The sequence below is a fragment of the Agelaius tricolor genome, unplaced genomic scaffold (assembly GCF_023055355.1).
Source record: "Agelaius tricolor isolate 1412-34295 unplaced genomic scaffold, bAgeTri1.0.p SCAF_1, whole genome shotgun sequence".
In the NCBI taxonomy this organism is placed as follows: domain Eukaryota; kingdom Metazoa; phylum Chordata; class Aves; order Passeriformes; family Icteridae; genus Agelaius; species Agelaius tricolor.
Window position 1 is genome coordinate 7,732,229 of NW_027269261.1, and position 25,592 is coordinate 7,757,820.

Genomic DNA, 25,592 nt, shown 5'->3' on the forward strand with positions numbered 1-25,592 from the left:
ATATGCTCATTTCTGGCAAAGGGATGCAAAAGAATGACGAAAATAAACAAAGCTGTTTTGGAATCTGTCAGTGTTGTCTTCTGCTCTGAACAGTCTTTTAGGTACAAACATGTGCATCCACCTCTCCTTTATGGGGAAAAAAAAAAAAGAATTTCAACGTGACCAAGCTGAAGTTAGCCTTGATGAAAATCCTGTTTTCATCTAATAATAGGTTTTATCTGAGGGGAAAAAAGAGCACATAGTCAAGTTAGTTTTGTACAGAACAAGCAAAAGTGTAACATCAAAAATATTTTTAATACCTCTTGGAGGTATTAAATTAATATTTCTGTGGTTTGTGTTATATTCATTATATTATATTGTATTATATTAACATTTCTAGAACTTCTCTACTGGCTCCAAATCTGTATGGGTCAATCACCAGACTTTTTAGTGGACTTCAGATGCTAAAAATCAGTCATTTAACAAAAGCTGGGTTGCAGCTCTGGTTTCATAGTGACTGTTCTTACAGCTTTGATCTATGGCTGAGGGAGGAAATGGTCAAGGAACAGAACTGGTTTTTTGCTTCTGATGGGTAATGAGATAAGTAGTGAAAAAAAGTCCTTTTGTTGTGCACAACAGGAACTTACTTGGTTATAGAAATAATAAAATTTCAAAATTTGTAATGTTTTTTCTTTGTAAAGGAAAACCAATGGTCTGAAAATTGAATGGATTTCAATAACAATGGTTCATGGGCTGGAGTTTGCAGTTATGCTGGTATTTTCTGGGCATGAAAAGGAGTGAAACAGCTGAAGTTCCCTTCCTTTGCAGAATTCTGTCCTTATGACTCTACATATACAGCATAGTATTGCCAATGACTGTCCAAATTAAATTGCCCAGTGGCATTGTATAGAAAACACACATCTGTTAACTTGAGGTGTCAAAATTCAGATCTCCTCTCTGCTTTATAGTTAAGAGCTGGATGTGCTTTTTGTTTGTTGAGAAGCTGTCATCAGTTTGCTTCTGAAACATGGCAGAAAAAATGGCTCTGTGCTTTGTAGACCAGATTTTCTTTCTAGCTGTTATGATTTTGATTTTTATTTTTGGAAACAAGAATTAAATAGAGAACAACAACTAGCAGCATTTTCAGTGTTATGTACTGACAGGAACATACTGGCCACAGCTGGGAGGAGGATCAGCCTAATTTTGTTTCATCACTGAGTTATCCCCAAGAGATGAAAAAGCCTTGAAAATCAAGAAGCTGTATTTTAACCCAACTAGGAAGATATATCTTTTAAAAAGCCCTAAAAAACCCTAAAGAAAATACAGAACAAGTTGAGGAGAAAGGATCAGACAGGTGGTATATAGCTTTTCCCACTGCATTTTTTTTTCCAGGAAAGTCCTTTCAGCCAATCCAGTGGCTTTGGCAGAGAATTTTGCAAGGTTTCTTCTTACCCTTAGGGTATTTCCACTGCCTGGCTTTTACTTGTTTTCTTCCTCTTCACATCTTCCCCCTCTCTGCTTTGCTTTGCAAAGCCTCCCATGAGCTGGAAGCCCTGCCAGCTCCCTGCAGTGTTTCCTTGGCTGCTGCACCCTGGATTTTCTTTGACCATGTCCATTTTTTCTGTGCCTTCAGGGTGTTCTCATGTTGTTGCCAGTCCAGCTGTGTGTTATGTCTGTTAAGATGCAAGTGGGGATGGACACGTGTGCATTTTGATGGATATGGAGTAAAATAAAATAAAATATGGATAAATTCTATCTGACTAGTTAAACCAAAAACCATAATTTATTTGAGGTGTTTCTTTTTTTTAATGAGTATTTGTGTTACTGCTGTTTCACTGCACTTCTGTTCACTGCTGTGAGTATAAAATACCGTGCAGAGAACAAATGTAACTCCATATCCCAAACTGGGAAGATTGTATCAGTTAGTAAATTAGCAGTAAATTACCTCTTGAAGTCTGTCTCTCAGAATGTTCAGTTAGTGAAGAGGAAATCAGATATGTGATTCTTTTTACTGTAAATATAATAAAACTATTATCCAGCTCAGAAAAGCGGCGTGCAAGGATTAAGGCTTCCAGGTAGGTACAAATGCTGTGCTTTTGTTCTGGCTGCTCCCAGGATTGTCTGGGTTTATATCTCCTTGTCCTTTGAAGAGCTGCCTGATGTTTTAGGTTTCCACTTTGCAGCTTAGCCTCTTTCCTTTTCTCACCGCTGCAGACAATTACAAGAGCAGCAGAGGCAGAAGGAGCTGGAACGGGAGAGGCTGGATCGCGAACGGATGGAACGGGAGAGGCTGGAGAGAGAGAGGCTGGAAAGGGAAAGGCTGGAAAGAGAGCGCCTGGAGCAGGAGCAGCTGGAGAGGGAACGGCAGGAGAGGGAACGGCAGGAGCGCCTGGAGAGGGAGAGACAGGAGAAGGAGAGGCAGGACCGCGAGAGACTGGAACGGCTCGAACGGGAGAGGCAAGAGAGAGAACGGCAAGAACAGTTGGAAAGGGAACAGTTGGAATGGGAAAGAGAGAGAAGAATTTCAAATGCTGGTAAGAATTTCGAAATCCGAGCGTGTTCTACCACCAGACCGCTCTTGATGTGTTTGGGTGATGGAGTGGGAGAGAACCAACGAATGGCAAGGGTGTACAGCTGTGTAGCAACAGTCAGTATTTCAGGCTTCATTTTGCTGGAATTCCTTCCCTTTTTTTTATGGCAAGAAGTCTAAGATATTTGACTTTCCTGTCATAATTTTCCATTAATTCTGAAATAAATTTTTTTGCATTCTTTGCTCACTCCGTTGCCACACTCTCTGATTGCATGGAAGAGCTTGGATCATTTTGGGCACCTCCAACATTGGTTGAAGTGTGATGAGTTAAACTTTCTAAATACCTTATCATTGTTTGCTCTATTCAACAAATGTATTGCTATTACGTAAGCTGGGAAAAAACCCCTAAAATGTATCAGGTTGAGTGTGTTAACATAGAAGGTATGTTGCTATATAAGGCAAAGTAATAGTGTGAGAAATGCTTTTCAGTCTGAAGGCCTTGCTTAATCTATCATTGTAGTAACATTTCAGTGAAATGTGTTGTATTTGTAGATAAGATAATGCACTGCCTGTGGAAATGTATCCAGTGATAACTGAAAGCTTTCTCATTTTGGTAATACAATGGAACATTAGTCAAGTGCTTGGTTGTTCTTCAGTCTCAAACTCAATTTACATAAGTCAGCTCATGGTGAAAGTCAAGGAATACTAAGTAAGTCATTTTAGAGCGGAGGATTTTATTGGTAGTTTTATTCCCAGTACTTTTAATATTTGCTATGCAGCTTTCTCTGGGGAATAGGGAGATGTCACTTGCTGCCTATGGAAAGAGTTTTATTAGTGGAGTTGAAACAAATGTTAAGATCACTCCATTTGCTTGCAGTTTGCAACCAAACAAGAAGATAAAAGCTGGTAAAAGACTGATTGCTCAACCCTATATCTAACCCATCTCACAGATGGGATTTGATAAAACTTTCTCTAGAACGTACCCGTAAATTCAAATGTTGGCACAAAAAGAGTTGGTAAAATTTAAGAGCAGCTGTTGATAATATGTAAAACTTTCCTAACAGTATTTTCACTTGTGCCTAATCCTCTGGTACTAACTGTAGTCTACATTTTTACATTTTGTTCGAATGCTGGTTTTGTTGCTTCATTAGCTCCCTTTTTCTCTTTCTCCTTTTTTTATCCTGCCTTTGCTGCTGCTTTCCATCTTCTGTCCAGCTCCATCTTTCGACAACTCCCCGTATAGCACTCCACTTCCTGAATACTCCAGTTGCCAGCCTCCTTCAGCACCTCCTCCATCATATGCAAAAGCAGTCTCAGCGCCAATGGCCGAGGCCACACCGGAGTACGCTGTAGTGACTTCTGCACCACCGACCTCCACTCCCCCTACACCGCCTCTAAGGCACTCTGCATCGCGTTTTGCTACATCCCTAGGCTCGGCTTTCCACCCCGTTCTCCCCCATTACGCCACGGTTCCTCGGCCCGTGAACAAAAGCTCCCGGCCCCCTTCTCCCGTGGGCACCGCGGCCACGTTGCCTCCCAGCAGCAGGCCCGCGGCCTGGGCCGCGCCCAGCTTCGCGCCCCTGCCCCCGTCTCCTCCGGTCATGATCAGCAGCCCGCCGGGCAAAGCCGCCGGCCCCAGACCCGTCCTGCCCGTGGCGGCCTCCAACGCGGCGGCCCAAGCGTCCACGTCTTCTCCCACGGCTCCCAACGGGCTTCCCGAAAACCTGGCTTATCCGGTTCCTTCACCTTCTACCTCAGGTCCAACGCCGCCTCCGCCACCTCCTCCCCCCCCGCTGCCTTCCTTTCCGCCTCTGTCACTCTCTGGGCCTCAAGCTTCTCCTTCTCCCAACTCCCCGAATGCCTCGACTCCCTCATCCAAGCCTAGTGTTCTCCCTTCTCCCTCTGCAGCTACCCCTGCCTCTGTTGAGAACTCTCTAAACTCTGTGCTGGGAGACTCCTCTGCTTCTGAGCCAGTCTTGCAGGCAGCCTCTCAGCCGGTTGAAGCTCCGAGCCAGCAGGGTAAGGCTTTCTGTTATTGCTACTAATGCGCTAAGGGGCAGAGCCCTGACTGCCCCCAGGCATGAGCACGGTGCTTCCCAAGCTGCACTGATCCCAATGCCAAACACTGCTGGGGTAAGGGAAATGGAAGAGCTCTGGGCTTAGGAGCCACTGTTCTGTGGCCCGTTGTGAGTAAAGTCCTAATCTCTTAAGAACTCGTCTTTCGAGAACAGAGTTGGTCACATTCTTGCTTGGTAAACCCTGCACTGTTGGTTTATTTGAGAAGTGGTGTTACCACTTCATAGTTCATAGATCATCCATTTCCTAATGGCAGCCAACATAGAGGAGCACATGTGTGGCTTTGGACACGTAAATGACCTTTAGTGAGGTCATGGTTTATTTGGGAAGTGGTGTTACCACTTCATAGTTCATAGATCATTAGCTTCCTAATGGCAGCCAACATAGAGGAGCACATGTGTGGCTTTGGACATGTAAGTGGCCTTCAGTGAGGTCATGGTTTATTTGGGAAGTGGTGTTACCACTTCATAGTTCATAGATCATCCATTTCCTAATGGCAGCCAACATACAGGAGCACATGTGTGGCTTTGGACATGTAAGTGGCCTTCAGTGAGGAACAATTCATATTTAGAAAGTAACGTGTGACACCTACAGCATTTCTTTCTGGGCAGTGGTTGTATTTTGTTCCATTGCTGTGTGCACATACATATGTACATGTGTATTTAGATACAGAGAGAGAGACAGGTCTTTCTGCAGTATTTTACCAGTGTAGCTAAGAAGACTTTGGACAAAAAGTTTGATTAAGAAGGTGACAGCCTTAATGAATTTTGTTAGCCTGCTTTTATACTGATTTAACAGATTTAGGTGGATTTAGTAGATGTAGGTCTTTGTACAGAACTCTGCAGTAGATCCAAAGGTGTGGGCAGAAGGGCTCCTGGGGGATAAGCAGCTTGATACAAGCCCTGCAGAATGGACCCTGTTTATATCCTCCTGTCTGAAATGAAGGTCTGAACTGCTTTGGGATGGAGTGGAAATAGAATAAATGGCCTCACTTCTACTATGGAATAAAAGTGTGCACTTGGACAGTGAGTGATGCCAAGAGGGTTTAAAAGGCTTTTAAATTTCTGCAGTGGGTAGCAGAGTAGGAAACCAGGAAGACTCATATGTGAAATTCCTGCCTTTAGAGATTAAGGTAGTTGTGCAGTATTTTTCCTGCCTTTTGGTGGTTTTGGTGAGACAGAGGTAGGATCTGTGGAGGTGTGGAGCTGTTGTCTACGTCAAGATTTCTTAAACTCTTCCAATAATAATAATAGTAAAGTGATCATCAGAATATTCTTTTTTCAAAGTACACTTTGTATTTGGATAACAATGTGAATTTAAATTAAGTAGAAGAATGATAGATAAAAAATAGAAGGGCTTCTTCCCATTAGCTTGAAATATGTCGGTCTTCTAACTCACTAATTACTGTTTGTATTAAATTGTAAAAGTTGATTGCTGGAATTATTTTAAAGGAAAGATTTACATACAGCTTAGAAATTAGCATTGGCACTGGAACAGTCCAGGGGCTCAGATGTTTGGGTGATGTGTCAGTGCTTGTTAATGCAGTGAGGGACTGTTCAGCACCATGTGAGCACACCCTGTTGTTCTCCTGCTACGATGCTCATGCCTGACTTTACTCTCTGCCTGTTCCCTGGTGTAAAGCTGCTCTTGGTTGCAGCACAGAACCTGACTGGAGGGGTTTCATGTAAATGTCTCTGGAACTGTCTGATCTCTCACAGGATACTGTGTAATTTTTTTAGCTCATTATTTAAGAATGCTTCTCTCCTGCTGAAATTCAGCGTTTCCTTGCCCATTATCTTACCAGTTTTAATGTCTTGTACACTGAGCAAAAGAACCACCATTTCAATGGGAGCGAGACCTTTGTTTTCTAAATCCTTAATGTCTTCTGTTTGTTTTCTCTCTGACACTAGGTGTTGTCCAAGGACCACCTGCACCTCCTCCTCCACCTCCCCTGCCCCCTGGCCCAGCTCAGTCTTCAGTAGCAGCCCCAGCTCCTCCTGGCCCTCCACCACCTCCTCCCCTGCCACCTTCGGGGCCGCCCCCGCCGCCGCCGCCGCCTCCTCCGCTGCCCAGCCAAGCCCCTCCCGTTCCCCTGCCCCCTCCGGCTCCCCCCCTGCCAGCCTCGGGCTTTTCAGCGGGATTCGTGGCCGAGGATAATCGCCCTCTAACTGGACTAGCAGCTGCACTCGCTGGAGCCAAACTTAGGAAAGTCTCAAGGGTAAATAGAACTCTGGTTTCTTTTTCACCTTCCTGTCCCCCCGCTTCTAAGCTTTGGTCAAGGTCAGCAGCAGGATCAAGGCATTTGGGGTAGGCTTGGTTCATGAAGGAAAAAGCATTACAGGATGTGCTCCCAGCCCATACCATCCTTTATGCACTTGTGCCTGTAGCATTCACGTTCTCTGAAAAAATCCCTTCACCCAGGATTTCTCTCCTGGGAAGCTGAGAAGCCTCAGAGAAGAGGATAAGAATGGATAAGAATGCTTCTCTCCTGCTGAAATTCAGTATTTTCTTGCCCAGTATCTTACCAGTTTTAATGTCTCATACCCTGAGCAAAAGAGCCACCATTTCAATGGAAGTAAGACCTTTGTTTCATTCACATTCTCTGAAAAAATCCCTTCACCCAGGATTTTTCTCCTGGGAAGCTGAGGAGCCTCAGAGAAAAGGAAAACAAATTCTTATCTCATTTGCTTCTCCTGTGTTGTGCTCACATGTGGAATGTGTTTGGAGTCATTGGATTCTGGTGTGAGTTGTTTTGACTCTTTGGCCAATTGGGGCCAAGCTGTGTCAAGGCTCTAGAAAGAGTCATAAGTTTTCATTATCATCTTTTTAGCATTAAGTAAGTATCCTTTCTGTATTCTTTAGTATAGTATAGTATTCTTTATTATAATATAATATTATAAAGTAATAAATTAGCCTTCTGAGAACATGGAGTCAGATTCATCATTCCTGCCTTTGTCGGGACATTCCCAGCAAATACAATATGTGCCTTTCTTGCACGTGAACTTTGGTGGTTCCATGAAGTCAGCTCTGATTCTGTTGACACATCTGCTGTCTTTTTGTGTGCTCTGAAGGGTGAAGACTCCTCCAGTTCGAGTGGAGGAGGAGGAGGAGGCTCTGCTTCATCCAAAACAGACGGTGGCCGTGGAAATGGACCCCTTCCCTTGGGAGGCAGTGGGTTGATGGAAGAAATGAGTGCCCTGCTGGCCAGGAGGTGAGGAGCTGTTCCCGCTCTGCTCCAGCTGCTTAGTCATCACACAGGTGGGATTTGGGCTTGCAGCTGGCTGAGGATCAGATGGAGAGCAGCTCGGGGTTGCTTTGGGAAGCTGATCATGTTTCATGAATAGCCATTTTTATTTGAGTGTAATCCAGTACTTCTGTGTAAGCCTTTGTGCAGCAGTTAGGGAGTGCATGCAGACTTCAAATTGCACAGTTGCTTTGGCAGGAGGGCTTTGCCTTTGAAGGTGTTTTGAAAGTACTTCTTAAAACACTATTTTTCATGAGGCTGTGTAAGTCTTTAATTGCAGTAAACAACATTCTTCCATCTTAAAGCCATGATGAGCTTGGTAACTTTTGTCTCTGCTTACAGGAGAAGAATTGCTGAAAAGGGATCAACAGAACCAGAGCAGAAAGAAGATAAAGCTGTGAGTTGAGAAATTTTATCTGATTCACATTACTCAATACAAGGATTAGCAGAGAGATTCCAGTGGTGTACAAGGGATTATTTATAATTTACTGTATAAAATATACATATAACCACTCCTCTGTGAAGTGCTTGCTCATTTTCTATATACAGTTGTGCAGAGCCATTTTAAATATATTTATATAAAAACTGAAATATTTAAACAGTTGAGATTGTTTCTTGTGAATCTAACAGATTATAAAGATTATTTTTCTCCTTCCCTCCTCTCTCCCTATTCCCTCTCTTCTCCATTTTAATCAGGAAGAATCAGAGTCTTCATCTTCTAAGGTTTCTTCAACAAGCACACCTGGTAAGTAGCTCAGGTTTGTGAACTCTGGGTCTTTGTAATGCTAAAATCTAGTGACAAATCTCAGTCACCTCTGCTGAATTTTGGAGCATGCCTCTTCTCCCATGATTACAGCCTGGGGTTTTACTGTAGAATGGGTCCTGGTTCAGAAGATGATGGATAAAATGACCATAAGTGAATAAAGAATATAAATGCAGAGTGCTGAAATTCTTAGCCCATGATCCCTCTGCTGAAGGGGCAGTGTTTGGAGCTGTGTAGCCAACACAGTGAGTAAGGAAAACTTACACATTCTGCAGGTGGCCAAGAGGTATTGTCAGCATGCAGATGTAAAATATTGTAAATTATTGTCCCTCAAGAGACACTCAGGACTTTGTTTTCCTGTCCTTTAGTAGTCCCTTGTTGTACCCCCAGTTTCCCTGAGCACCTCTCAGTACAGACCTGCAAAAGGGGGGGCTGTGCCATTTAACACTGCAGTCTGTCACCCCAAAAGGCAGTGGAAGCAGAAAGGAAATAACTGGAGAATGAATACACCAACTTTCAGCCTGTCCAGCTCCCTCTGCTGATTGCTTGCCCATGTATGCACTTCTCCTCCAGATGATTCAACCACTTGATGATGTGCAGGCCTTTAATATTGAAAACCACTGCTGTGGTGTGAACAAAACCTGGCTGGGGAATAAAAAGGAGTGCTAGGAGTTGTGTGTCCAGATGGAAATAACTGGCAAATTTAGTCCTGAGATACAGGCACTCATCTAGAGGAGTCAGACTGCAGGGAAATAAATGACATCACACAAATCAAGGTTTTCACACACATCTCCTTTTTTTTTCCTCTTGTTTTACAAGAGTCTGCTTCATTTTGTTAAATGCATTCTGTTAAACAGAAAGGACATTAACCTTGGGAAAATGACTGCTTTTGGAACACTTCTGATAATATAGGCCCAAAAAGAGGGAAAATAAAACCTCTGGAACTGGTTTCTTTAATTGGTGATGATAAGAAGCCTCACCAAACCTGTTCAAAATGTCAGATGCATTCAGAATTTGACCATTCCTTTTCAGTTGAGAAAGTTTTCTTTGTTTCTTGCTGTGAGATGCTCTGGTAATGCTGAGCCTCATTGCTGAAACAGGTCTTTAAAGTGTTTTAAGAGGAATGCTTGGCATCCTTGAGGAAACTGCATAGCAGAAGTTTCCCAGTTTCACAGATATAGCTAAAATCCTACTAAAATAACTCCTGTGGCAGGAGAAGTCCTGAAAACTGGTGTATAAAATTAAGTTTAAGGCTTATTATTAGCATAAGTAGCCTGCACTTGGCTGGGTTACAGACTGTGCTGGCAGACTGTTGCAATTTAGATATTCTCAGTATCCAGCTGCATCCCAGGGAATTTTCTGGTCAGTAAGAGACTCTGAAAGGGCCTTTCTGCCTCTCTGCTTGCCCAGCTTAGCAGAGCTAAGCAATATGAAAGAAAGGGAGCACGCCAAACAAACTCCAAATCTGAAGTGAAGACTGATAAGATCACTGGCACACTGAAGTCCTGAGTAATTAATGATGGCAATTAATAACAATCCACACTACAGAAAGGCTGTTTGACCTTGTGCAGGTTGTAAGGAATGAACCTTCTTTCTTGTTGCTGAAAGGATACTCTGGTTGTGTCAGGTTGTATCTGCTGGCACTTCACTGAAACTGGCACTGAATTAATTTTCTATCATGAAGAGTTTAAGAAAACTCCGAATAGAATAGAATAGAAATAGAATAGAAACCTATTCCTCAAGTGTTTGCAGCTGACTGGTTACACAGTTCCATGGTTCACAGCTGAAGCCATCCAGTACCTATAAATACCTAGAAATAAATCCAATGCCTATAAAGTACAGGCAGACCTTCTCCCAGCTAGATTAGGAATCAAATGGCATTTACAGGGTCTGGGAGACCAGTGACACTTCAAGATGCTCTCATTTGATGCATTCACAGATTAGTACAAGGGGAAGCTGAATGTAATAAAAAGAGCAAAACACCAAGCAGCTGACTTGAGTTGCCAGATGCTTGAAGTTTCCTCACATAAATTACACAGTGGATAGAAAAAAACAGTTTTTCATCTCCTCACTCTGTTTTCCAGAACTAACAAGAAAGCCTTGGGAAAGGACAAATACAGTGAATGGAAGCAAGTCACCTGTTATTTCCAGGTACTCCCCTTTTGTACCAGCTGCTTTTCCTTACATTTGTTACTGTTGCACATGCTGCTAAAGATACTGGACTAGAATAGTAAAGATCATCTTCATGAGTTTAAAATTGCTGCTGTGAAACTGCTTTTAGTAGTTTTAAGTAGGAATGAAGAGTTACTTTAGGAGAATGCTAATAAGGGAAATTTTTGACAATAAAATCAAAAGTTTTACCCAAAAAAGTTTCTTTTAACAATTTTTGGTGTGTAACCTGAATTAATAAGGTCTATATTTGCCTACAGCAATGTTTAATTTTTTATTTGAAGTCTGAAATTTCCAGCAAGGTGAAACCAAATTCAGTGCTGCAGTTCACATGTTCAGTAGTAAATCTAGAGAATAGATGTTCTTTCTATTTCTCTGCCACTCACAGAGTGCCTTTGTGGATATTTCAGTTATCTTGGTAAGATTTGATTCTGTGACAATTTTCAGTAGCTCTCACACCAGTCTAAGAAAGTCCATCCTAAAGAAGTATAGAAATGTTTTACATCCTTCAGTGCATCTACCAGTCTTTGATAACTTGTCAGCTGGAACTCTGGTAGGCAGGCAGTGTTTTGAAAGGCATTTTCAGCAAGTGAAATGGCTACTTTAGCAAGTTTTTGGATATATATTTGATTGTAATTTGCTTTAGGCAGAAGGCTTGTTCATTTAGAATTCCTGTGTATTGTACACAGAGGTTCAAGTGTTCTGACCCCTGATATATTCTGAGGAAGTTCCTTGAATTTCTTGAGAGAAAGCAAGAGAAACATGAGAGAAAGCAAGAGGAACATGTTCAACTTGGGAATGCTGTGTTTGAAATTACTTGAATTCTCATGAAAATCTGGCTGTTGGGCACAGCTAGAGAAGATTTGGTGATCAGATTATTAAAAAAGAGTTGTTCTGTGAGTGGCCTCACTTGCATTTCAGATTGCCCTTGGGGTCTTCAGTTCTAAAATGCAGCACTAAACACTCTCTTGTGAAGGAAGTATCTCTTATTTTAGAATAAATCCAGGAGTTTGAGGTGTGTGCAGCCTTGGTTCTGGTTGCTTGCTGTGTTTTTTGTCAAGCAGCAGGTGCCATGGGTGGTGATATTCCCTCTGCCCCCCTGGCAGTGGAACAAAATCCTGCATCACCTTTGGCCTTGGCTTTCCCTGCCCTCTCCCCCTTCTCCCCAGTAGCTCTGACCTGCTTTGACCAAGGTCCCTTGTGCTGATATTTTCATCTGCTTCAAAAGGTGGCATTGAGGGGGAGCTTGTCACAGAAATAATTGGTGTAAAGAGTCCTAAAGAGCATTTTAGAGTTCATATTGTGTGAGACAGGTGCTGACCTGGCCCTTTGGCTGTAGATACTTTTCTCAAATTGCTTATCCATAGGGTAAAGGGATTAGTAAGGAGGGCAACTCTCAATATCTGACTCTTTTGGGGAGTCTGGGATGTTCTGAAGTCTGGATTCTACAGTAGGTTTTTGTAAACTGTTTCATGCTTCCAGTTTCTCTGATCTTTTTCCAGCTGATGAAATTCAGAGGTTGCTGAGGTCTGTTTAAAAATGTTTTCTGACCTAGAGGAGTACAGAGGATTTTTAAGATCTCTCTTAGATTTATTGGGGCACTCTCTCCATCAAGCTTTTGTCTTCATTCATCCAGTGGATAATGCAGATAGAATTTAACTTGATATGAGCTTCCCTGGCTGTATACTCTAATCCAAAATAGGAATTCTGTGTTTATTTAATGTCAATTTTCTTTCCCAGTGCTGTCATAACCTGTTGGAAGGTGCCATAGCCCATACTTCAGGCCTGCTGATACAATTTTCTAGTCAGTGTTGATGGCTTTCTCTGCCAGGATGAGGAAAATTTCATCCAAGGAGAAGCTGTTAGAAGAAGTCTCTCTTGACTACCCTTGTATTTCTCTTAGCTCTCTCCATTTGCCAAGTCTCTCTCAGCAAGCAGCTTGTTCAGCTAGCCTTGTTTAGTCAAGGGGAGCTGCAGTTTGAGACACTAACACTGTGTCAGCCAGGAGGGGATTTGTTTTCACCTGGTAGGATGTGAGGATTGCTTTCACCTGACCTCTGCAGGGAGAGCATGTGAGTCACACACAGGGATTAAGCAAAGCACACTTAAGAAACTGCCAAGTCAGCAAAATTTTCTCTTCAGAGCTTCCCCAGAGATACAGGATGAAGCTGTTGTTATCCAGAGAGAATGTTATAAGTATTTGAAAACAAGTTAGTGTCCTGTCTAAAATCAGGCCTCTGCTTTTTGGAGCAAACAGAAAAGGCTGAAGCTGTGGGTTTTTAATATTTCCTGAAACATGGCAAGTAGAACTCTTGAATCTACTGAAACCCCATGGTGTTTAAGGTGCTAAAAGTGAACAAAATGAAGAACCTATAATAGCTTTTAAAGGTAGTGTTTCTCCCCCTAATAGACGGGAATCTCCATGGAAAAATCTGCTTGCTTCTGAAAACAGGTTCTATGATTCATTAAACAGGTATCATCCTGTTGGGATTTGAGACTTCCTAACAACCCCTTTGACCAGTTCAGGGTTGGACTTTTTCTACATGGGTTGGTAATCACCACATGCACCAGCAGGTTCCTCCCCCACATTTTGTTTGTCCAGTTGAGCCCATTTTTGGACTGGTTAAAAGCAGATGGTGTCAAAGGCAAATTGAGGTGGCTTAAGAACCAGGTATGAATTCATAGAAAATACTGGTTTGCTGGCAGTCTCCACCTGCAAAGGTACAAATTCCTGTTGAATATGCCAGGATTTAGTGGACCATTTGCAGTGTTTTAAGAAGCAGGTTTTCAAAACTGTAAGTTTAGATACAGAGGAACAGGAATTAATTTTCTGGGTGTGTTTTTACACCTGCATTTCATTAAAGACTTTTAAAACATAAATTAATATTTCTACTTGGAACACATTCACAAGTTGGTTAACATCATGTGTATTTTTTGCTGGAGATCTTAAGTTTCACTCTCTAGTGGTCATAAAGTGCTGACATTGAAACCCTTCAGGCTTTGAGAGCTTTCCAGAGGTAAATGTTGTTCCAGAGCCTCTCAGAATTACTGAGTCAAATTCCAGCTTTTTTCCTCATGAAGGCACTCGTTGTGGTGATTACTTAATCTTTTTGTATGAAAAGTTCCCCTTTTAGCTACTTATCTTGGGTGCTGTATTCTGCATGTTGGCATGGGTAAGATCTTTCCTTTGCATGCTTGGTTGAAGGTGTGTTAGGGACTGTCAGGCAATGCTATGAAAAACCACACGGGAGAGCTCTTCAGCCACGTTGGGATGTTGGCATTCACTCAATTTCAATAGTTAATGTTTGCCTAAATGACAGCTGCATTCAAGCTGAAAAAGGGAAAAAAAACCATTAGCATCACTTGGGGAGGAACGCAGCTAGATTTTCCTGAGATTAGAAATGATCTGTTTTGCTAATTATGGTATTTCAGTGTTTGAATTAAGAATGAATTGCATTTTGGAAAGCAAAAAGTGAGCACATTGTCAAGATTGAGGGGCAGTGTTCATAAAGAAGCTTTCCTGTGGAGGTTTTTAACAGATAGAAGCAGTAGATAATATAGTTATGGTGGGTAAAACTGACCTTCTGTTCCAAAGATATGAAGAAAAGGAAGCAGTCAGTTTGTATAGAGCTTTTCTTTGAAGTCATCTTATTAGTACATTGAACTCATAAGTAATTAAAAAAAAAATAAAGCATGCTATTGATTGGGTTTTTCCATTAAGGCAGGTACTGGGTGACTGTTACCAATTGCCAGGAGCTGCATTTAAGAGGATTTTTTTCAGTCGTGTTGGATAAATGCTGTCATGCCACAGTGTATGGGAACAGAACTACAGTCAATGGAAATTATCATAAATTATATATGAACTACCTGGAAAAATCAGTGTTCTGCCTGGAGTAGGTCAGGGCTCACAATTTCAGGTGTAAACTGCACGTAACTCCTTAAATACCAGGTACCTGATGAATCAGCAATGGCCAAAGATCTCAGCTGATGAGTGTTTTTGAGCAAGGAATTCTTCCCTAGTGAACTGAGCACTGTAACATGTAAACAGTTCTGTAAAAGATCCTAAACTGTGGTTTGCCTTCATAGCATCAGTGCACACTGTAGGTTCTCTGGTGGTTGCAAGGTGAATTCTATTTTCCAGCTGCTTTCACTATCAAGTTACTCAATATTTCATCTTCTGTCTTACTCAGTGGATTGTGTGTTTAATTTTGGTGTGTTTCAAGAACAGTAATTAGCAATTTCTCTCTGGGAACTTACATTTAAGCTGTGTGGACTTAATTCTTTACAGCTGGGACAGCTGAGGTCTGTGATCCTCAGGGAAGAACAAGTATCAAACCAACATTTTGATGTGTGCACCCTTTTCTGTGGGAATCACACTTGGAGTGTTCTTCTCCAGTTAGCAAGTCAGAACACAGTCCTGTCAGGTTGTAAAAGCCAACAGGACAGCCTAGTGTGAGGTTCATTCAGCTCTTACTGAACAAAACCAGCAGAATAAGATAATTTCCTTATGGATAAACTCCTGTCTTGTAAGGGAAGGTGCATGAAAGCTCAAGGCAGTGATTTTGTAAAACAAACGAAGAAGTAAAGTCTTTTTTTCATTTTTATCCACCTTTGTGGCAGTAAATCTGTCTGCACCCTCATGTAACAAATGCAGAAAAATGCAGTGCTGAATGAATTTCTCCTATGTAGGAATTTTGAAGGGACACACTGAGTGTAGGCCAGGCTATTTTGTTCAGAAATGCCACATACAAGGGCAATGAAATAGGACCCAGCTTAGTCTCCTTTATTCTCTGCCCTTCCTTAAAATTAGCATACTGTGATAATTCTAAACATCAGGGAAACCCCTTGAGATGAATTGTCAGGAATTTTATCCACAGCTTCTTTTTGGCTTGAAGTTTTATAGGTGAAGGAGGGAGAATGTTAGCCAAGGTGTAAAATGTATTTAAGAACAGCAGAACATTCCTCCCTCTTGGGAGAACTCTTTGGTATTCCTGCTGTGAACATCCAGGCTCTGTCTCTGCTCACAGCTCTGGAAGTCCATGAGTCTGAATTACCCCTTAAATTAAAGAGGGGATCAGGAAAGAGAAGTGGAAAGGCAGGAAAAACCCCTTCTCTTGGAATCTGTGTTTAAAATGCAAGGTGATCTGGGTAAGCAAGTTTTTGATGTCTAAAAGAGAGTATTTCATAAGCAAACATGAAATATGACATAATCCAAAACATTAGAACTTCCTCTCAGTTATCATAAATAAAGATAAATCTTGCTGCTGTTACATTATTTGCTTTCAGTAGCTTTAGAAAGCAACTGATGGACTAATTGAGGTTGCAGAGGAGTTGGATAACATTGCTTGGGTCTGTCAAGTGTTGAAAATGCCCCAGGGTGATTGCTCAGCACAGTCAGCATCAGCATGCAGTCATTAGTTAGTGGGAGTGCTTCCTTGGGAGACAGACCCTCTTTTGAATGAGCAGGCAGTTACAAAAGGAAAGAGCTTGACATTGGAAGGCATTCAGCTTTTCATGCCCATTATGAAGAAATCAGAAACCACTGACAGTGAAATCTGTCTGCTGCTTTGAAAGTTCTTGTTTTGAACTAATAACTCTTACGGTAATTAATATTTCCAGTGCGTGGAAAACATTCTTGGGTGTTGCTTTCTATTCTGTGTGGTATTTTGGGTCTGCTTGATTTTTCCCACCCTCCCACTCCCAACAGTTTTTGTTTTCCATTCTGATTTTTTTTACTATGTTTTTGTTAGACAAATGTCAGCAATCTTGATGGGGGAATCTCTTATGTATCCTGTAATAATGAGCAGCCAGTAACTCCTGGATGTGTTTTTGTGCTGCAGACCAAAATCTACACCAACAGGACAGCCCAGTGCCAACGGAGTACAGTCAGAAGGTCTAGATTATGACAGATTGAAGCAGGTATGTGGATAATGCTTTAAAAAAGGTTGCTGTGGAAGTTGGATATAAGAACTTGCAGCTGTCCAATACTGAATTTTAAACTGTTTTGTTAGTTGCAAAGTTTTAATGATTTAGTAATTACTAGTCTTTATTTTTGCCCAGGCATGTGTCAGTGTTCTTAGGAGCTGGAGCTGTAGGATGGAGGCTTAGACAGCCCTGTTAGTTTCTCACAAAGTTGCTGCTTTTGCATGAGGCAGCACTCACAGGATGGTGTTGACATTATAAATGGAACTGGGAAATCAGTTTGCCTGGAAAACCTTTCCTTCTCTTCTCTGTTTCCAAGCAAACACCAAGCTCTTGGGGCAGCTCTAGCAGTACCACCATGTTTTAATGTCAGATGTCAGCACCTGTGGTCACAAGTTTGGTGGTGGAAGAGCACCCAGGGATGCTGCATTTTGTGCAGCTCTCCAGTTGAAGAGCAGAGGAATCTTGTGGGAGATGTGGAGTTGGAAGTGAAGCATCTCCAGGTGGTGGTTGGATCAATCATCCCCAAGTGGGGAGAGAGATTCTGGTGCAGGCTGCAGCTCAGTGGGTAATTCTAGAGCCACTTCTACTTTGGTAGCAACTTTTAGTTGCTTCTAGACCATCTCCCCACACAGTGGTAGTTGGCTTCAGCTTGGTTTATGGATCAGTTTTGGTTGGTTCTGGATTGGGTCCTGGTTCAACAGTTCTAGAGTGGCTTCTGGCCTGGGGAGTGGTTCTGGAGGAGCTTGGAGAAAAGGGTGGAAAAAACAGCAAGCAGGGACAGCACTTCTCTCTGTTCTCTTCATTCCATCACATTCCACTGGGATTGGGATCTTGATACCTTGATTACCTTTTTCTTTTTTTTTTTTTTTGTTCCCTTGAAATATTTCTTTGGCTTGTGGTGTTTAGTGAGCTCCTTTCTTTGCATTCCACATCACATTTCACCTGTAGCAAAGCTTTCTCATTCTTATCCCTTCTCCTCTCATAAATTCTACAGGAATCAATTTGTGGCACTTCTAGGGACTGTTTTTTCTGTATTGTAGCTGCACTAATAATGTTCTAGGGATGCCTCAGGTTTTGAGGATTAACTTGGAAGCTGAGGAGTGGGTTATGCTTCTCAGAAGGGTTAAGGATTAATTGTAGTGGGATATTTTTGTAGTGGGAAGAATTGTAGTGGGATAATTCTGGATTTCTCTCCACAGAAATTTACAGTTTGCTAAAACTAATCTGTTATTTCTGCTCTGACACATTTTAGGATATTTTAGATGAAATGAGGAAGGAGTTAACGAAATTAAAGGAAGAACTCATTGATGGTAAGTATTGCTCTGTTCACTGATGCTGCTCAGTTTTAGAGTAGCTGCAGGTGCTTTAAAATGTAAATGCAATGTATTGGTAGCCTGAGAGTGATTTATTGGTAAAAGTAGCTTTGTTCTTTGTCTGATGGCAAAGCACTGGTGCCAGACCTGTTCCAGTTGATGTGCTTCAGGGATTTCCCTCCTGGGGGTTTTGTTTTAGTAGAATGTTGACACCAATGTGTCTTTTAAGAGTGGTTGAAGTGATGCTGTATTTGAGTGATTTGAAGTTATCCTTTATATCATGTGGTGGTAGGTGGGTTATTTTTAAATAATCCAGAGCTGCTGAGGTATGTATTTCAAAACTAGAAATATTTAGAAGAGAATTTGAAAGAATTTTAATGAAAGCTTCTAGCTTTCAGTTACCTCTTTGGTCTGTAACGTATGGTTCAAAGAAAAGAAGTCTCACAGTTTTTATTTTTATTTTAACAGAAGCTATTTTCCTATGTAGTCTTCTGTACTTAAGGGAAATCATTGAGAAAACATAATCCTAAAGGTTCACCTGTCAGGAATTAGGCAAAATTCTGTGTATTATTTACTACCTTGGTGGGCCTTTTGTTCTTTTTGGCTTTGTGGAATGTACCCAAACAAAGTATGGGGAGGAAAAAAAGTCATATTAATCTAATAGCACTGCTGATAAAATATTGAATGTCATCAACTGATGTAGAAAGAACTGGCTGGTTTGGGACAAAGGAGAATGTAGTGCTTTTCCCCTTATTTTGTTTGTGCTGTGTTGTACCACGGCCTTTTAGACCAATAGAGTGCAAACAGGCCCCTGGGGCTGCTCTTAAATAAATAAAATAAATGAGTCCATACTTACACTCATTGAAAACCCCAATGGTAGTGTTTCCCACAGGCTTGCTGGAGGTGGGAACTAAAAATTAAGATTTCAACATAAATTTTACAGGAATAAAAAAGGCAGTGCCTGGTTGATAATGCCACTTGCCTGAAGCCACATGGGGCTGCCTTAGGTGCTGGTTCTTCACGTTGTGAGAGCAGGGTGAGCCTGCTTTGAGGGATCACTTGTGTGTTCCAGCTTGCTGTCCTAAAGTAAAGAATCCTGTATTTGATCTGCTAACCCTGTCTCTGTCTCTCTGCAGCTATCAGGCAGGAACTCAGCAAGTCCAATACTGCATAGAAAGACTCGTACTAAGCCGATGTGACTCTTTAACTTGATATAAAACTGACTACGTTTTGTGAGCTGGTAGAAGAAAACGGAGACAGACAGACAGACACTTGGAAGGAGGGAGAAACAACCTATTCTGAAAAGCTTCAGACACATCACTCTGGTGATAATGCTATTCCCCTCCTAGTTTGCAGCTTTTTTCTGACCTTTACAGCAGGGTGGAAAAGACTCTTAAAGTTACTGTAATGATTATGCAGAAATTCCTACATCTATCAGACAAGATCACAGTGCTTTGAAGTCTACTCATGTCAAGATAAAATTGCACACGTTTCAGAATTTGTTGTTGAGACAAAAAAAAAAACTAACAACAACAGGGAAAAGCTTGGGAAGGCTTTTCAGAGAGGTTTTCTTTATTAATGAAGGAGTTAGCAAGTTATACTGTTGTACTTCAAATGTATCTCAGGTTTGTCTTCCTATCATATCTGATATTTCCATGAGTAATTTAAAAGATCAGATGTGTAGAAGTTCGGTTCACGAGACAAGGAGCAATTGGAGACACGTGCTTTGAAAGGGCAATATTTGTAAGTGAGGGTGACCTAGACGGTGATGACATATCAAGATTTTGGAATTTTATGATAGGAAGCCTCTCTAGTTAGCCTTCATGCAATTTTCTAGGAAAATTTAAAAAAAGAAAAAAAGCAAATACAGTCCAGAGTTTAAAGATGTAGATGCCTTCCTACATTGTTACGATGCTTTACCAAATCTAAGACTTCGACATAAAGCGAATCAGCAGTCAAATGTAAATCATTAGTATGTTGTAGATTTACAGTAGATTTTGGGGCTTTTTTTAGATTTATGCATGTGGACATTTTGTAATGTAACACAACACAGCCAGCTTTTTAATTAAAAGAAAAATTGCATGTCACAGAGTAGCCTTTTCATTTGTAAGGCTTAATTTATGCCCAGGAAGATGTGGGAAGAGGGAGGGGGAAGGTGACACATTTTTATTACTTTCTACACTTTTTCTTCATCTTACATGCATGTGTAATAATGAGGAAAACATGACTTTTATCAGTAACCATGTTAATGGAACCAGGTACTTGATCCTTTTGTATCTTTTTTCAGTTTTCTATTTGAAATTCAGTAATAACTTCCAGTAATGGTTCTGAAACTCCCAGGTGAACCAAACTCGTTTCTCGGTGAGAGAAAAAACGTTGTAGGCATCTGACTTGCTGAGGATGCCCCTGTGTAAGTGCATTGTCCTTCACCTTTTCACCATGACCCTCTGCTTCACTCTTTTCTGAGACTCCATTTGTTTTGGTTGTTTAATGAAACAGAAGAGCAGGAGTTACCTGAGAACCAGCAGGTCACAGTAAATGGCCCCTTCTCCTCCTAATTTCTCTGCCACCCTCCTTTCCAAAAAAACTCAAAGCCAACAAAAACCCCCCACAGCTCCACACGAGACAAACCCTGAAAAATAGCAGTGAGATGCTATTGGTTTTGCTCAACAGTTTGAGAGTCATTTTTAGGGGAGGTGAGGTGATACCTCTCTCTTTCCCAGGGTTTTCAGTCTTATGAGTGTAAATTTTATTTTTTTAATTTTGTTTTTTAATGTGGTAAAGTTCAGTGGAATAGAAATTCTGCAAATTGGCTTTGTAGTGCTTTGAACAAAAAATATGGATCAAAATCTTCCCTTTTTTCCTTGCACTATCCACTTTTCCAAGCCCCGTTTGCTTTGGAATCTGTGCTGATCCAGAAGAAAAGTTTACTTACAACTTGTGGAGAGATTTGCTTACAAGTACAGGCAGCTCCATTCGTGGCACAGATGCTTTCAATAACAGACAGTCCAGAGTGCTGAACACCAAAGCAAAACAGCACTCAACAGCTTCAGAAAGGCTTCACTAGGAAATCTTTTTCCCATTCAAACATTGCCTGATCCTTTTTAGGTTCAGATTCTAAGGGAAGATGACAGTGGAAATATTGCCTAACTCCATTTATTAATTTTTTTTATTATTTTTTTTAATAAAGAGGAGAAACAACATCACTTTTCTGCATGCATTTATTGAAGGCATTAAAAAGAAAAAAATCCATAGTAAGCTTGTCAAGTACTGTTTTTCTCAAAACAAGAGGAGGCATTTTCATCTTTGTTGATGTAGCTTTTTGTTTTACACAGACTTTTGGAGCAGTAAGGATGTTTACCCTTGTCAGAAATCACGTTTGATTCGTTTCTAGGAGGGTTCAGGAGTTACACAGTGGAATAGCATGGATGGCTATAAGTGGTCCAAAATTAAAGGCTGAACTTCTAGATTGTGCAAGGAACTGGCTTATGCACTAAACGTTTTGTGCCTTGGTCTACAATTAACATGATTTCTGTTTAAAAGAAAAAGGAACAGATGTTGTCTTTTTGTGCTGCTTCTACATACATATTTTCTGTAATCCCAACCTGCAGAACTGGTTCTTTCCAGGAAATTGGATTGAATTAAAGATTACTGTAGACATTTCCTGACCTACTGACAGTCGCACCGTTTCCAGAGATTTCAGTATTGAAAATGAACTGCAGAAGCTTCGATTACTTTGCTTTCCGGTGACTAAGTCCTTTAAAAACCATATTGTGGTGGTTCTGTGCTTTTGTACAATGGATGTCTTAAGCTGAGGGCAGTTTAAGGGATCCTTCCTAATGCCAGGAGGGCGTTGCTTTCCTCAACACTGTGATCTGACCTGTGATAAACCTGCACTAGAGACGAGTGGCTCCCGAGTCAACCGCAAACCAACTGAATGTAAAACCCTTAGTGCTGGTGCTGAAATCTCTTCAGACAGTCACAATGATTTCCAGTTCCTTGTTTTAAAGTTACCAAGTGTCAATCAAAGACTGAAGCTGTTCACTAATGAATGTTGACTTTTCATGCATTTAGGTTTACCTTCTTTTTAGTTTCTCAGTTCATTCTCTGCTATTTTTATCATATTGTGTCATTTTAAATTTCTTACATGCTAACGTTTTGTTTGAGCGAATGAAATAAAATTGCAATATATACACGTTGCCACCATTTATTTCTGGAACCTCATAGAAGACTCTCTGAGATTTACTGCTCAAAGTCCCCAGATTTTTAATGACTGTGATCATTCCTTACTCCTTGATTCCACCTCTCCTTTCTGTTTCTCCATCAGAAGATCCAGTAGAGAACAGTGAAGACTTTAACCTTATAAAGAATGTAACTGCAGGGACTGTGTACATCCATGAACAGTGACTGCTGTACATAAATTAAAATTAATTTCAAATGTATGATGTGATTTACATTCTCACATGCCATATACACACTTTGGCCTCTGTATCCGTGGAGAACATGGAGGGAGAAGGAAAGACTGGGAGGGAAATAATTGCAGCCAGTCTGACTTTTTCTCTCGCTGCTTTTATGTTCATGACTTATTTTCAGTACTGGTAATAAAGCAATGATCTACCATGGCAGATCATTAGAGGTTTCTGTGCACTAAGGACAGTTTCCTCAATTTATCTTACAGCAGAATCCTGAGCAGAGCTGCTCAAATGTCCTTAACTTGACATCCTGAGGCTGTACTTCACTGCTGCTGTTGTTTGGCAAACCTTGGTCCCAGTGCCAAGTTTGGCACCAACCTCAGTGAGTTATAAAGGTTTGGGGTTTTTAAAATAAAATTATCACTAGATTCTGAAATGGTCTGCTGTTCCTGGGGCAGTGTTTAGGCACCAGGTGTAAACATTTCTGATTTAAATGTCCTAACAGTGTTACCAGCTCAGTCCATTGGTGTCAAGAGATGGATGGTAGCTGCTTTTTAAAGTTGTTTATTAAAAGGTAGGGAGATGTCACTGGTTGATCAAAGTGGGGATTGCCATGGGCTCTTCTCAAAATGTTCAGTTTGGCTCAGTTCCAGTGCTGAATATTACTTGCCAATGTCTTTTACATCTAGTCATACAAAGAAAATGCAAAATCAAGAAGATTCCCTTGGTTTTCAGTAGGTGACCAAGATGGGAAGCAAGAAAAATTTTCCCTCAACTGTTTTTTTACCAAAGACTTAACAATTCCTTTTGAAGCTGTAAAATTTTCTTGGTTCTGTAGGCTGTTGCTGGGCAGGAGGTGATGGAGAGAAGGTACAAAGGGAAAAGGTGGTGATTTTGGGGGACCTGGGGCCACTTCAAAGTTCTTGAAGAATAGGCTAAAGATCACTTAAATTGTCTAAAGGGATGATTTTGGGAAATGAGGTTTCTTTTGCATGCTGTCTGTGAGCCTTAAGGGAGAGAGAAGTTGTGTGGGCAGTCAGTGCTGTCACAACATGCATTGGCACACTCAGAAGAGCATGTTTTGAAGTCAGCCTCTTGGAGGGCCTACCAGGAGTTAATATTTATTCAAACACAGTGGAAATGGTGACCTGAGACTGTTGAATATGTCAGGAGATATATTCAAATCAGCCTAGGTTTATAATCTTCATTAAAACTGTGTACAATAGCAATGGATGTGATTTTCCGAGTTATGGCAGCGGAGGGGTGGTTCTGGATGTTGGAAAAGCTCAGGCAAACCCAGCAATGTGCAGGATACCTGGTGCTCAGCATCTTCGTTGCACAGGGCCTTCCTTGGGTGGTTGGTTGTCACAGTGATGCTCAAAGTCAAGCAGCTTTGGAAATTGCCTCCCTTCTGTGACTGGGTCCCAGCTGAACGCTGTCATTATGTAACTGTGTTTTCTAACATTTACATTGTAGAACTCTGTGTCCAGGATCTCAGGGAGTGTTGCTCTCATGTCCTGCTGATAAATGCTCAGTGGAGGAGATGAGGAGCAGCTGCTGCAGCTGGGCTCTGCTGCTGCTCTGGCTGTGGCAGCTGCAAGCTCACATCTTCTCTGAGATGCTTCCTTTTGCCGTCATTGTTACTCAGGGGTGGGCACCACCTTCTCCTCCCTTCTCAGCCTGTTTTAGAGCTGTCACCTGTGTGACCATTTCACCTCTCTTTGTGACTGCAGGTCTCTCTCTCTGCCTCAGCTGCTCAAGCACAGCAGAGTTGGAAGGGATCTCCCATCATCATCTGATGTTTGCCACCTTTAATGTAACTTTTTATCAGCAAGTCCCCAGCTATTCCCTGAACAACATCAGCTCAGCAATAAAGCTGTCTGTGCTAATGTGCTGGGAGTGTGCTGAACTGCTTTTCCTTGCAGAGTCTCTGGGAATTGTGCTGCTGACACAGGCAGAGGGGAAAAAAAATAGAGGTGAGGAAGTGGGTACAGGAGGAGAAAGTGGTGTAGGGGAGTCTGGAAGTGTTCAGGCTGCCTGCAGGGAAGGGTGCTGCTGGAATGAATGGGGCTGGAAAACACAAACAGCTTGTAAACCTACTCTGGATGCTGATGGAATCCATAAATTGAGATAGTCAGGCTTTCTGAGCAGTCTGAAGGCTGCTTGTCCGTCACTCTAGGGCTAGGAAGTAAAAGAAAAAATAAATCTCTGTGTTAAATGTAAATTTTCTGCTATTTGGCATTTTTTCCCCAGTCCTGTTCTTGTGAAACCCCTTAGACCCCACATAGCTCAGAGAGCCCTGTGATGCTGCAGAACCAGCCCCAAAGCCCTCCTGAGGAAAAGGGGGGTGCACACACACTCCTAACTCCCTCCCTCCTGGATCCAGGGGTGTCTGTCACTGCCAGGAAGCCTTGTGGCTGGAGAGGTTGAGAAACACAATTTCCCATGGCTTTTAGGCTGAAATCTTTCTTTCTGCCAGTGCTCAAAGGTGAGCATCAGACACGAGCTCAGTGATCTTTGCTGCAGTGATGAGAAAAGCTCTGCCTGGCTCTCAGTCCCATGGGGGATTCTGCACTGCTGGAGGCTGAGAGGGGGCCCAGGAGTCCAGTGCTGATGGAGCTGGTTCACCAAGGAGTTTATGGGGTAAGTGAAAAATCCTTGTGTTCAGAGTGAAGGGAGACACAAGTGCAGCCAGGGTTTGGGTTCTCTGAGGTGAGAACCTTTTTATTGCCTACTCTTACCTTCCTCCTTCTGGGAGTGAATGTCTCGGTCACAGAGCCAGTTCATGTGCTCCACCTGCCCAGAGTGACTTGAAGCAGGAGTTGGGCACTCAGAAAACTGAGATTTTGGCTGTTCTGTGCCGTCAGGAAGGGAGGAGGAGGTGCCCACCACGCCCAGGAGCAGTGAGGAGTTCGCTCCTGTTGGGCACTGGAAGTTCAGGGACATGGGAGGGGCAGTGCCTGGTGAATTCTGTGCCCCCAGAGGGAGAGGAGTGCAGTCAGCCATGGATGCAGCTTCAGGCTTTGCCTGATGGCCCAGCAGAGAAAGGAAATCCACTGCTTGTCACCTTTTTTTCTTTTGTTCTCACCTTGAAGAGATGTGTCAGTGGTACCAGCAAAGCTGGAGACTGGGGGATCTCCCTAACCTGGCAGCTCAGGGCATGCACGAGACATTTCTGGAG

The 25,592-nt window shown here is 41.9% G+C and overlaps 1 protein-coding gene across 7 annotated transcripts in view; it reads left to right on the forward strand.

Moving 5' to 3' along the window:
• ENAH (ENAH actin regulator) overlaps positions 1-22,194 on the forward strand; it is a 93,495-nt gene extending 71,301 nt beyond the window's left edge. For 3 of the 7 annotated variants that reach the window (XM_071421964.1, XM_071421967.1, XM_071421971.1), the window contains 10 exons: positions 2,194-2,513; positions 3,725-4,528; positions 6,496-6,803; positions 7,657-7,796; positions 8,172-8,226; positions 8,526-8,574; positions 10,677-10,743; positions 16,602-16,680; positions 17,939-17,996; positions 19,136-22,194. In XM_071421964.1, the coding sequence (XP_071278065.1) occupies positions 2,194-2,513; positions 3,725-4,528; positions 6,496-6,803; positions 7,657-7,796; positions 8,172-8,226; positions 8,526-8,574; positions 10,677-10,743; positions 16,602-16,680; positions 17,939-17,996; positions 19,136-19,173 (1,918 nt within the window). In that variant the 3' untranslated portion in view covers positions 19,174-22,194. The remainder of the gene's footprint in view (positions 1-2,193; positions 2,514-3,724; positions 4,529-6,495; positions 6,804-7,656; positions 7,797-8,171; positions 8,227-8,525; positions 8,575-10,676; positions 10,744-16,601; positions 16,681-17,938; positions 17,997-19,135) is intronic. The other 4 variants (XM_071421975.1, XM_071421982.1, XM_071421989.1 and 1 more) reach the window with 2 other exon arrangements.
• The last annotated feature ends 3,398 nt before the right edge of the window (positions 22,195-25,592 follow it).